The sequence below is a fragment of the Barbatula barbatula genome (genome assembly GCF_947034865.1).
Source record: "Barbatula barbatula genome assembly, chromosome: 6".
In the NCBI taxonomy this organism is placed as follows: Eukaryota; Metazoa; Chordata; class Actinopteri; order Cypriniformes; family Nemacheilidae; genus Barbatula; species Barbatula barbatula.
The window spans coordinates 8,152,617-8,166,678 of record NC_136765.1 but is presented as its reverse complement, the minus strand read 5'-3'; the positions used below and the strand labels follow the sequence as shown (position 1 = coordinate 8,166,678).

General features: G+C 36.7%; 1 protein-coding gene across 1 annotated transcript in view; it reads left to right on the top strand.

Annotated features, from left to right (window-relative positions):
- kif26ab (kinesin family member 26Ab) overlaps positions 1-14,062 on the top strand; it is a gene marked incomplete at its 5' end in the record, with an annotated part of 80,146 nt that overhangs the window by 24,804 nt on the left and 41,280 nt on the right. Inside the window, one exon of the mRNA XM_079457801.1 lies at positions 13,189-13,677. Coding sequence (XP_079313927.1) covers positions 13,189-13,677 — 489 coding nt within the window. The remainder of the gene's footprint in view (positions 1-13,188; positions 13,678-14,062) is intronic.

Here is a 14,062-nt window from a genome sequence, read left to right as displayed (position 1 = left end):
AGACCCCAGATCTGTAGCCACTAGCCGCAGCACAACACAGTGTTCATGATATTTGTTAAATATATCGATAAATATGAAGCACAGAAGCACATGATGGCAGTGTGTGAACAGTTTTGTGTGTTTGAATGTCTCTGTTTGTAAGTGGCAGTAACCTAATGAGGATGTGCCATACGTTTAGTTATAATTTACTGGTTAAGGTGAGAAGTCAAAGGTCAGTGCTCCTGAAAGCTTGACTTGGTTGTAACCATTGAGCACTCATAACCTGACCTTCAGAAGCTGCACAATAAGCTGACCTTTGACATTATATCTAAGCCAGTGAACCCTTAAGCATGAAGAACATGCTTAAGCATTCTTATCTCACATTTTGTGTGTTTGTTCAGAACAGGGCAAACATTTTAATAAGGCTGCCCGGAGCAATGGAGTGGATACATTTACAGTTCTTTATGTGTTTGTTTTCCGTCATGTTTTCGTTTACCTTACCTTGCCTCTCAAACAACTTGTGCCGGTGCTTATAATTATGCTAATAAAGTAAGCTGTCAGCACATTTTAAATATAAAGTATATATACATCTAAATAAATGTTAAATGTTTTTTGTTATTATTGCGTGTTTTTAAGTCAACTTGAGTCATAAGGCCTAAAATTCACACTTGTCAATGTAAAAAAGGCCTCTTGCTATATAGTGGACATAAACATACTGTCGTATATACATGGATATTTGCACCCAAATGTGTTGTTACCACCACAGAAACAAGAATTTCTTCAGAAATCTAATAAGGAATGAGATCATAGTTTTTATATCAAAATACATTTATTCAACAATATTTTGTAGACATGAGACAGACAGTTAGAGGTTAGTCAAATAAATGCGGAACAAGTATATTGTGAGCAGTTATTTGAAAGTTGTGAAGGATGCTGCAGCTTGGGTGGAGGCTGGCAGTTCATTCCACCACAGGGGAACCGATTGGTTAAAGGTTTTTGCAAGCGATTTGGTGCCTTGCTGTGATGGGACAACCAGGTGTCGCTCATTTTCAAACCGAAGATGACGGGAGGGGATGTAGTCCTGGAGCAGTGCATTAAGGTGACTTTGCCATTATCGTCCTGAAGGCCAGTGTCAGCGATTTAAACTTGATGCGTGCGGAGATCATGGGTGATGTTACATTGGATCTTTTAGGCTGATAGAAAACTAGAAGTGCGGCTGCATTCTGGTTCATTTTCAAGGGCTTGACTGCATTGGTTGAAAGTCTGGTCCAGTCTTGATATGACCAGAGCTTGGACTAGCAGCTGAGAGGCATGCTCTGACAGTAACAGCCTGATTTTCCTGATGTTGTAGCGCACATACCTGCAAGTTTCGAGAGGTTGCTGCGATGTGGGAGGCGAATTTCAGCTGGTCGTCGCACATCACCCCGAGGTTATGCAGGTCCATGCATACTTTGTTGGTCTTATAGTTGAGGATCCAAACTGAATTGTAAGGTGGTGTTCAATTGATGGGTGGGCCCGTATAACCAGGTGTTCTGTCTTGAATTGTGGGTGGTCCTCTTTCATCCAAGAAGAGATGTCCACAAGGCAGGCAGAGATGGTGTGATCATCTGGCTGAAAAGAGCTGCGTATCATCTGCATAAAAATGGTATGAGAACCCATTTGACTTAATTATTGAATATATATATATATATATATATATATATATATATATATATAAAAGAGGAGAGGAGCAAGAACTGATCCCTGAGGCACTCCAGTTGTCAGCTGGTGAGATCTGGATGTCTCGCCTCTCCACGATACCATAAAGGATCTGCCTGTGAGATAAGAGTCAAACCAGTTGAGTTCAGTCCCATAGATGCCCAGTTTGGAGAGAGTGGAGAGCAGGATCTGGTGGTTCACAGTGTCAAATGCAGCAGAGAGATCAAGCAGAATCATGTTACGTTGATGAGTTTTAAATGACACATTTTTCATTCAGCATTATTGTTCTCTTGTTGTTGTCGCATGATCTACAGTATGTCAAGTTTGCCAATACGCGGTATGAATCCATCACCGAGATGTGGTCTCTGCAGGGTTTCTGGTCTATGACAATTTGGACATTTTAAAATAGTTATGATAGGGAAAAATAGTTCCTCTCTTCGTTTTGCATGGCTTCCTGTTAAAAGAAACATTGCAGCTATGACAAATGTCAGTTTTAATGTTGGCTGAATAGCAACAAGCTAAATCACCAAGGTAATTTCTCTCAATACTCTGGCCCCTTTCATTATATCATTCTGTCAATTTAATTCTATCCAATATAAGTTATGGGTCTGCTTCTTTTTACCATGCTGCCTTTTTGAATGTGAAGCAGATAGATTTTGCTTTCCGCTGTTCGGTTCAAGGCCGTTTGTAGCCCTCCCTATTGTGACTGTTAGACAGTAGTTAAATGCCTATTGTTACTATTTTAGATAAGCAAATCTTTCAGAAGAAGAGAATAAAAGCGGAGAGTGAAAAAATAATATTTGTATAATCTTTAAAAGGATGCATTTGTGTGGTTTATGTATGCTTTCCTGTGCCTGTTCCAGACATAATCCACTGTCTATCTTTCTATCTTTATTGACTGTGTCTAGACGTCTCTATTCACTCACGGAACACATTTAAACCTGTCAATCTTTAAGGACTCGGGATGTCTGTGATGTGTGTCCAAATATGCACACGGCAAAATTAAACCAATTAAAAATAAATGTAATTAGTCTAATGGATTGCTAAATTAACTTTTTTTGTTGTTGTTCACAAAAAGTTAACAAAAGCATCTGTTTAGAACAAAAGAAGCTAAACTAATTATAATAAAAAATATGTATCATCCTTTAGAGCTAAATTGCTCAAAGGTTGTGTTTATTACCTCGTGAGAGTTGTTCACCCATATATAAAAATAGTTTATTTTACTCACGCTCATTCAATTCCACATATATATGACGTCTTCAGTTGAACACAGACAAATATTTGTTTTATTGAAATGCTTTCATGTTCATGGTACTCAACATAGTAAACTCCAAGATACAACCATCATTAAAGTAATCCTAGCTACCCCAATGGGTTAATACAGTATATGATGAGCCAAACAACCAATCCATTTTTATTTGTTGAAAATTTATTTTTATTGTGCATTCCTAGAAATATCAATCAAACTGCCATTGGGTTGTTTTGATTAAGCAATAATAACTCAAATACTGCCAACTATAAATACAGCAAACTAACACAATAAAAACAGGATAACAATAAAACGCATGCAAATAACTCTTCATATCTTCTGGAGTTGAACAATACATCTGTGAGAGAACCCACCATGAGCTTGGGGTTTTGTCTCACAAACATATTATTTTGCTTTAGACAATTTATTAACTCACTGGATTTTTTGGTTTACTTTACAGTATATGTAGATAACCTGATCATGATAACCATGTGGAGGCATGAACACTCAAAAACATGAACTGTCGGTGTTGTTAGTTTTACTAAACCCATCCTCGTTCACAGTACATACAAGTTACTACATTAACTATGTTATTTTGATTGGTCAAATTAACATTGTTGAGTAAAACGCAAAACCCTATAATATTGTACCTATTGTTCAGTTTACTTAAATAAACAAGTTAATTCAACACGACTGGCTGAGTGGGATTTGTAGTTTGCAGCGTGCTTTGCGTAAGACTGCATTTAGACAATACACTTCGAAATGTAATGTTATGTGAAGTGTTTTTCAGTAAAGATAAAGACTTGTTTGTGTTTAATGTTCATTTATCTTTGAGATTTAGAATAGTTGAATTTTTGAGTTAAAGGGTTACCATTGTTTAGAATAGCGATACATGGGCTGTGAGAGGTTCAATCGCACACGATGTGCATGGCATCATTCAATGAGCATTAACAGTGCTAATGCCAGTACTGATACGTCTCTCATCTGATTTGCTCATTGTGTTTTGACTTATGCTGTGAGTCTATATTTAATTTATGTCTGACAACAAAAAGTACCATTGAAAAAGCATAAAAAATTAACATAAGAAATTAACATAAAATGACTGATACAATACGAATGGTTTGGAGTTACTCAAAAAAACATTCGTTAACTTTTACCAGAATTTCTTTTGTTCATTCAACTAAATTTTTAATTTCTAGAAAGTACTTCACATGTTTACGTGGAAGCACGTGACGGTACTTTCAAATCCAACAAATCCATTTTTCGAGTGAAGGTTAGTGAATTATAGTTACCTTTTCATATTTGGATTAACTGTTCCTTTATGTAGTTAAGTGTCCCAAACGTTTGAGATTTGCGGTAATTCTGTCATGTTTGTTTATAATAAATGTTTGACGAATATCTTTTTGAGTGTTTGTGACATTGTTGAGATGTCTTGTGACATTGTTGAGATGTCTTGAAACTCCTTGCAGGAGACAACTTGCACATTTGCTCTCCATTAAACCTCTTCTGTCTGGAAGAAGCAATTCAGATTTTTAAGAGATCCCAATTTGCAGGCCTGTTTAAGCTTTGCTCCTACGGTTTTGACGGATTGGTTTTGACAGTTCAATCAGTACACATGATTACACTTAATAGTGATTGTTTTTATCAACAGTGAATTATTCAGTCGGCAGGTTGCCATATTTTAGGTTTCATCATCACCATATTATCTGTGTATATCTGTATGCAAAAATGATTTTTTCAGCTCGTTTCAAAGTAGTTTCACTAACCCTTATACATCACCCCGTGTTTATGCCGCAAAGAAACGCGTTATCGAAGATCTTTCGAAGTTTTACATCCTAACAGATGTTGCCCTGTGAATTATAAAGCAGTCGGAGTCAACTAATCACATTCCACTCAAAAGTTTACATACTCGGAGGAATCCAAGACATCATTCCTCTTTGTGAATTACCCTGTCTCATTATGGTGATGTGCAGCTTTAGATGAGACTTCAGAGATTGAGTGCTTTAGAGCGAGCAATCTCACGTCCTGTGCATCAGATTGCAAAAGAGTGGAGCTCATGCAAATTACCAACGCATGTGTTAGTATGTTTACCTTTCCTGTTTGCATTTTTCACTAGGTAATTAACTGTCTACTCACCCGCACGGGCTAATGCGTATAAAAGCCAAGAGAGCGGGTCTTGGTTGAGAACAGCCGCCTCCATCTGCCTAGAAGGGATTACGGGAACTAGAGTAGAGGCTTAGAGCTCTTGGTGGAAAAGTTAATGAAAGTTGTCTGAAAGTTGAGATGATGTTTACAATTTTTAAAATTTCACCGTAAAAAAACAGTAAGTAACTGGCAGCACAGTTGCCAGCAAGATACTGTTAATTAACGGTCTCTTGCTGTTGCTGAAATTAACAGGTGATTACCGCTTTTTCAAAAACGGCATAAAGCTGTTATTTTCTACATTAACAGTAAAATACAGTCAAAATAAACAGTTGGTTAATGTTTATTCTCAAGTGGTTTTAAAAGGCTAGAAATTATTTATTTGTACTTTTTATACTATCTAAAATCCCTTTAGCAGTCTTGCTGTTTTGTACAGTACATACATTTGTCCATTAAAACCTTAAAAGTTTGACACAAATAATGCATCTTTATTATTCAAACATTTCTTAAAAGCTTGAAACATATTTAAAACAAAAGTAACAATAAAATGCAGCCATTTAAATAAAATTAAATGTTTAAAGTGCAGATATTGTAAACAGCAACACAAATAACAAAATATTCTCAAAATCAGGGGCTGTGGAAAAATAATTGAATGGTCAAATAAATGTGCCACAAATTCAGTATTTTATAAAGGTACCTTTCATCATCACCTGAACATCAGTGAACACAAAGAACCACAAAATATTCTCCAAATTAGTAGAATATGTACAAAAACTAAACAAATTACTTAAAGTGACTACAAATTAAAGGTTTACAATTTATGGTCTTCAAAACTGAACACCTGAAAAAATTGTGAAACTAACACACATCGTGTTTGTTGTGTATGGAATGTGTGTTGTGTAAATATAGGGTTCACTTATACAAAGTCCCACTCAAAGTCCATCAGTTTCTTCAGTAAACTGTCAACACGGGTGTTGACTTTTCTTTTTCTGGGGGACTTTTCTTGTCCGCTTCGAGATGACTCGTTCACCCTTGGTGCCTTTTCCGGAATTAATCCCAATGAACTGCCTATAAAAAATGTGAACATTCAGCTTTAGTGGATAATAAAGGATACTCACTCAGATTATGTAAATACAGAAGTAAATTCTTAAATTAGCAACACAGCCCTGGATACGGCAATGTAGAAGTAAGTTTGGGCTATTGCTGTGAATCCTCATGTGATTCACATAGGCTACTGGAGTACTACACAGATGTCCACATAACTGACATGGAAACATGCTGGAAAGTCAAACTGTACAGCACTAAAAAGGCATAAAAACAACTGCAAAATTTGCACGAAAATGAAATCTCCCTTAGCCTTATGGATTGGTCAAAATAACAATACAATGCAAACCAACAACACTTAAAGTTAAAATACAAATTATTCATAAGTATCGCAAGAATATTCTTTGGCATTCTATCACCAAACTTTTCAACAACTTAGATCGATGCAATCCAAAACACAAGCAACTTAAAACATCCACAACACTAATAAAGAAGAAAAAAAAACGTTTGGAATAGAGTTATGTAGCAATTAGAAAGTTAGTCACATTTGCAAGCAAAACGACACGTTGCGGAATTAATTAAAGGATAGCAAGCTAATATTAGCAAATAAGCTGTCTATAAGTAGCGTGATACAAATACATCGAGGTGTTTTTGTTGCAGCAGTTCTCGAAGGCTTATCCATGCTAAAGAGCATATAGTATATCATGCACTTGTTTGATAAAAAGTTTGACCAAAACTCACCCTGTAAATTCAACTCCGCTTCACAATATCGTCGGCGCACGTTATCACTGAAACATGCGTATAAAAGAGTTAAAATTCACAGCATCCACAATTAGTATGTTTTTACAAAGCTATTTGCACTTGCAATTGCAAACGTATATTTAGTCTATAATGAGCAAAGCAAACTGGCACTCACCTAATAACTCGGAGAATGTAGACGATGACCATCCACGTGCTCGCTGCTGTTCTCTATTTAAAAAATACTGTATATACCTGTTTTTTGTCCTTTGTGCAATAAATACGGTGAAATAATGTTAAAGTTTGTTTACGTCATTCTAATCTCCATGAAAAAACATTAATGAACTGTTTTTAGACATGACAGGATTATACTGTTGAAATTTTGACGTAAAATAACAGCAATTTTTAACAGTGTAGAATACAGTGTTTGCGGATGGAGGTATTCAATTTTAGAGGATGTTTAGGGATCGGGAGGATTTTCTTTCACTTACAACGCATTAAGTACAAAAACAAGGCATAAATCTACTGAAAGCGATATTAGCTATGAGACTCGGCCACTAAATTATATGGCTCTCAATCTGTGACGTTCTTCGGTTAAAAAAAGAAGCTTCAAAACTTGGTCTCTTTACCCTACCCTGATTCGCACGGCTAAAACTTTTTTTCTTGCTGTCCATGTTTCTGCAGCCAGCTATACTTCTAAATGGAGTAAAGAGCTTATTTCCATATTCTCTGACTAAAGAGATAAAATATTAAGGCAGTCGGGAGAATTTCCAGACCGCCTCAGCAAAGCAACTTTTTTTATTAGTTGTGGAGAAGGAAACTGGTGAGCATGTGTAAATATATACACACACAAGTGAGTCTCAAGCGTAACGTTAGACAACTTTGTTAGTTTAACTGAGTGCTTTAAACCTCCAATATTCGCTCTGGGCCACATTACATTTCTGCTGAATAACAGTCAGCCACTCCATGTTACACTTTAAAACACGCCAACAAGAGTTCATCTTTTTTGTCTTCATGAGGCTATATATCACTTAACTGGTCACAAAATAAGCCTGATGGGCTTTGTACCTCCCTAAAGAAACAATATCATTTTATTACATGGCTGCTTAACTGTTATTTTTTTTAATTATTTTATTATCTTGCTTTCTTTAACATAGGAGTAGCTATGCAGTTTTTCTGTATCAGCAGTCAGTTATATTGTTACATTGCAATAATCTAAGGGTGGTGCCCCCCAAAATCGTTTTTATGTCATTTTAGTCCTTGACAGCTCAATCCCATCCACTATATAAACGTCTGACAAAGGCAGTGAAACGTAACGGCGTTGTCTCATTCTATTTCACACACTGTGTTCTGCTTCTATTTTTCCCCCTTCACCCCATCTTAAAAACACAAGAGCTACTACTACTGTCTCACACTACTGACTGACTACCCATCCAGGGTTTGACAATCCACTGACAGCTGGAGGGATCAATTGGAGAGAGAGAATGGGAGTGTAACAGACGGAAGGGAGACAGAATTGTAAGAAATGGGGGCTGTCCAAACTGTTGGAAAGGAAAACTGGTTTCTTTTACAAACCTCGGTGAACAGGAAAAGGCATTTAAGTGACTAAATGATGAGAGAGGTCTGTGATCATGGATGACTCACACATATTGTATTTAAATGGACAATTTATTGGTTATTTTTGCGCAAAGAAGCATGCAAATGGACACCATATCTGGTAAGCTGTTTTAATAACTACAAGCATAATGAATATTGTATGGCTCCATTTTCTCATTCTGATGTAGGATTATGTGAGGTACATGGTTCTTATTCATCAAGATTACCATAAATATATACAAATTTAGTATAAACTCAAAAGGCCAGTGTTTATACGATTGATATCTTTAACCATATGCTGCAAAAAAATATTGTTTGTCATCTTTGATTTATGCAGTTTGACAAAGTATTGAATATATGGTTTAAAGGGATAGTTTACCCCAAAATGACCCTTTGTTCGTCTCATGTCATTCCAAACCTGTAAGACTTTCTCTGTTCTGCAGAGCTCAAAAGAAGTTTAAAGAACATTGGTAGCTTAACAACATTGACCCCCATTGACTTCTTCCATTGTATGGGCAAAAGATTTGAAAATATGAGACATTATGAGACGTTTTATGAAAATACGTTCTTTTGTGTTCCACAGAAGAAAGAGTCATATACTGTCCCGGTTTTGAATGACACGATGGTGAAAAAATCATGACACCATTTATAGTTTTGGTTGAACTTTCGATTTATTGAAGAAAAGACCATATATGTTCCGGTGGAATATTTAAATGTAAATTAAATACATTTACGTGTGACAAAAATAATAAAACATTCTGTATATGTATTATGAGCATGTGTAATATTGCCTGACGCAGAATATAATCAATGACAGAGTTTCAAGACGGCCAGTCAGCAGACAGAATAATATCTGTGTTTGCTCTGTCACACTCTACCATATTCTGCGTGTGTTTCTCTCTTGAGTGTTACTAGAAGTTAAGACGCTAGTTTTGACTGATTTTTTTAATATCTTTTTACTGATTGCCAATTAGCTTTCTGTTTTCCAAACCTCAGAGGATGACTTATACAAAATGGCAATGGTTTTCGGGACGTTATTGTGTAGTCTACCAGCAGGTGCTTACTCGACTATGCTAATCATATAAACATTTTCGCTGTGACGTTATATATTGTTGAAAAGAGTTCAAAAGAGTTTCCAAATTTGACATCAAATGGCGTACTATTCATTTTTCTTGATTCATGGATTAAATAAAAATGAAGAAAACACACAAAGAAATGCCGTATTGTAATGTTATGTATACAAGTTGTCTCTTATGTTACAAACAAGATAACCTAAACCTTTTACAAACTGTTTAAACGTCTAAGCTAAAAATTCAAGCCTAACTCAGGATTTATTAAGTATACATTTTAGCATTAGCAAAATTATTTATTGAATGTGTGACCGCCAAGCCCTATATGTTCATGCATAGAGACAGCTATGTACGCATACACACCTCAAATGATCCTCTGCTACTGTTTAGAGGCCTATTTCCTGATCTGCAATACTTGAATTGACCGTGTGTGTGTTTGTTTGTGTAAGGGTCCATGGGGATTAGCGATGGATGTGGTCTTTAGTGTATTAATGGCCTGCTGTGAAAGGACCCAGCTCTTACCTTTTCACTACAGGGTGTGTAGCAACAGCTGTTCTTGCCCCTTTCTCACTGCCCTGTTTCAGTCTCATAAAAGCTCCTCTCTCACATTGAACCTTGTGCAAAACTGGCAGGTCAACTTTGCCAATCGCTAAAACCGAAACATACTCATGAATTTGAACATTCAAGCTTTACAAGCATTAAGGAATTCAATTCAATCTGAAATGAAAGCAAAACACCTCACGATTTAATGCACAATACAGCCCGTTTTATAATATCAAATGTCACTTCCTTCACTGCAGACTGCAGATTCTAGAATATCACATAGGCTACGCTGTAACAAACCCTGTAATTGTTCAGAATGTTACTGTTTTTTTTACAGATTTTATCATGTATTTTTAAAAAACAAGCATAAAACGTAAAATTACAGAGAAAAGATCGCAAGTTTAAATGAAAAACAGTTTTCAACTTATGAAAAACTGTTATATGTGTGCTGTGCTGGAGCGACAGAAATATATGATAAAAACGATTTCCCTGTAAAATAACAGGATATAAGGATATATAATAAATAGTTTCCCCCCCGATTTTCTTGTAAATTTGGTGTCCTTTTCTGTAATTTTATAGACTTGCGACCTTATTTGAAAAAGAAACAGTAAAACAGCTAAAAAAAACTTTAAATAAACTTACATGTAAAATTACATTTTCCTTTTTTTGTGGCAAATTTTACGTTTTTGAACTATTTCAAAAATATATTCAAAATGTTTCTTTTACAGTGTAAATGTGATATATTTACATGTACATCTATTACAGTCATACTTTAGTTTCCTACTGGCCACAGAAACTCTCCTCCGCTATTGACTATCTGAACTGGTCTTTTCCAGGGATGGTCAAAAATCTCGGCTAAAGTTCTATAAATAGGTTTTCAAACTCCACCATCATTTTCTATTTCGTATCCCTCAATTCACTTTTTTATATCTTCTGCCTCACTATTTTCTTTCTCCTTCTTTGTCCAGTATGTATCGCCATAGCTTTCCCATCCTCGTATTTCCCATCCTCTCTTCTCACAGTCGTATCTCATCATCATTAGCATTAGAGACAGTCTGACTACTGGGCTGAGGGCACATAAGTAGCCGTTTATCCTTCTGTTCGCTCTCTGTTCTTTAGTGCATCAATAATCAGCAGATAGTCTCCTGCATTCATCCCCAGAGCTTCATAAAACCAGAAATGACTGCCAATAAAGTCACACAATGACCAACTACAAGCCCCAAGGCCAGGGGTCTAAACCCATCATGCCTTGCATTCTCTCTCTTTTGCACAGACTTTCCGATTTCTTCATAATTTTCTCTCTGGCCATGTTGAATGTTGACAAATTTGATTATAAATCCTCTCAGTGTTATTTTTCATTATTTGGCCTGCTTTAGAATAGAGCTGTTTCGTTAGATTTAATTATGTATCCAATGTATCATATTAAAATATTAACACCCTTTTGAATAGTGGGGGGACATTATCACGTGGTACTGAATGTAATTGGAATACAGTTTGGAAATTGAATATCTTATCACAACATTGTGTCATTTAAGACCCCATATTTCATGGCTTTTTAACTCCATTCCCGAAAGGCCATGTCCTGCGGGTTTACCTCCAACCCTTATCAAAAACACATTGTGATGCATCAGTGAATCGTAGCCTTGCAAATCGTAGCTTTGCAAAACGTAGCTTTGGAGGAGTGGAATTCAAAAGAAAATGTGTCCCTGCCATATTTTCACTTGAGATTTTACTTACATATAGCTGTATGTTTACTATAATGGAGCCACTCAATGCATGAGGTGTGGCAGAGCATTTGTAGTAATAGTTATGGTTTTAATTATACTTAATACTCTCATATGTGTCATCGTGAATGATTTACATGCTCATGATCGGCTGTGGTTTTGTGGGAAGTGCCTTTGGGCTTTTTGCGTCTTTGAGAAAGCTAGGCATCATCAACATTTATTTTGGCCTGGGCTCCTGTGAAACCTCCTTATTACTGAACTAGAGTATAATATATGTCTCAGTAGACCAGTATGTGACTGTGAAATGTGAGAAAAGAGAGCAAGAGAGTAAAATGTAAAAGACTGTATTAGAAATTAGTGCTGCTAAGGGAACAATTGAACCAAAAAAAGATGTCATCTTTATCCATACAAAAAAAATCATTTTGTCTTTGGAACACAATAGGTGAAGTTTGCAAAATGTCCAAGCTGCATGTTTCCATGCAATAACAGTGCAGAAGTATAAATAGGTCCCAAAATATTGAAATTTCATACCTGTGTTTTACTAGTGGAAGCTGTTTAATATTTTATGTTAGTAGTATTAGTAATTGACGATAATTGATAAGCGTAGCATCGTTTTAGATACAAGCACACAAGATATAAGCCCCTCCCCACGAGGTAGACTGGCTTCGAGCCCCTGGCATTGAACAGGAGATGATTATTTTCACGCCGGGCCTCTTGTCATATCTCTCCCTGCTGGGAGTCTTATCAAATGTAAATACACACGGCACTGTGCTTCTCGCCCGGGCTCAGCTGTTGTTTTCTTTACACCCTACTTCCCTCCACTCCCTCCTCTCCTTCCCCAAAACTCTCACTTTTCAGCTCTGCCTAGTTTGAGATTATAGCTAAAGGGCTAGTTTGTTCAATAATAAAATTCTATCATCATTTGAGTTGTGTCAAACCTGTATAAATTTAAACATAAAGAAATGTATTTGGAATAATGTTTGCACCTGAACAGTTCTGTGTCGACACTGACTACAACTTTATAAATGTCTTTGTTCTGTTGAACACAAATAATCTATTTTGAATAATGTATGAAAGCAAACAGTTCTGAGGCACCTCTGTATACAATTGTATATTTTTCATGAGGTGAACTATCCCTTTAAGACGTGGCTTCTTGGAGAACAGATAATTTTTTAGTGTGTAGTAATGGTTATATATAAATCGCAAATAAAATCTCTTTAATATATCAATTTCTTAACCAACTGGACACTTTCCTTAAGTTCCTTACTTTTCACATTTTAAAAGACCCAATAAGACCACTAAGGCCCCATTAAACTCACATGTTTTCCCATAGGATTATGGAAGAAAAATACCCAAGTCATGCACATAATTCTGATGTTTTTCTCCATTCTCTTACTTCCTGTAGGACCCTGGATTTGCTTCCTTCATCATTGACCAGCTGCAGGTACCCGATTGGCCAGTGAAAAGTGGGCATGAAGACACAAGGTGCCAGGTGTGCACCACACCTGCACAATTGCTGAGACAGCAGGCACTCCAGACCCTCGAAGAACTGTACTCGGGTTCCGACATGGCATCACTCCCTCCCAGCACCTACCCCGGGCATCCCGCCAGGTTGACCACTCACAGCGTGGTCACCGTTTCCTCTAGAACTGCCAAATCCAGGATACCTCATCCAGCGCACAGTATTCTGCCTGTGGGGGATAGACGCCGTGAGTTTGGCTGGACTCATAACCCGACCACCAACGTTGCAGCTCTCAAACCGGGTGTGCAGATGACCGTGGGTGGAAGACCTTTGACGGGGGCCATAAGCTCAGTCACCATTCAGGCTCAACAGTACCTGGAGGGGATGTGGAGCATCTCGCGTGTGAATAACTTCCTCCCTCAGCCAAGCCCGGTACGCAATCTTTCAATCTCAATAAACGTTTGAATGAAAGGATGAATTGTTTATACACTAGAAAGTAAATATTTTTTTAATACCGATCACATCCACTACTATTTTCAGCCTAGGTGAGATGCGGTCTTTCATTTGATTTACTTATACATTTGTATTTTAACATTGTCCATGCTTCCACAGACTTGCGTGAGTGATTCAGAAATATGAATTGCATTATGGAGAGTCTCAGGAGTTGATTTTATGACTTTATTGATGGGTTGATTTACTGCACTGTTATATTCCACAGTAGACAAAGTGTACTGCTTTTATAGGTTAACCAAACAAATCAACTAAACTATTTTACTTTAATGCCTGAGGCTTTGTTATATAAAAGCTATGTAATTAT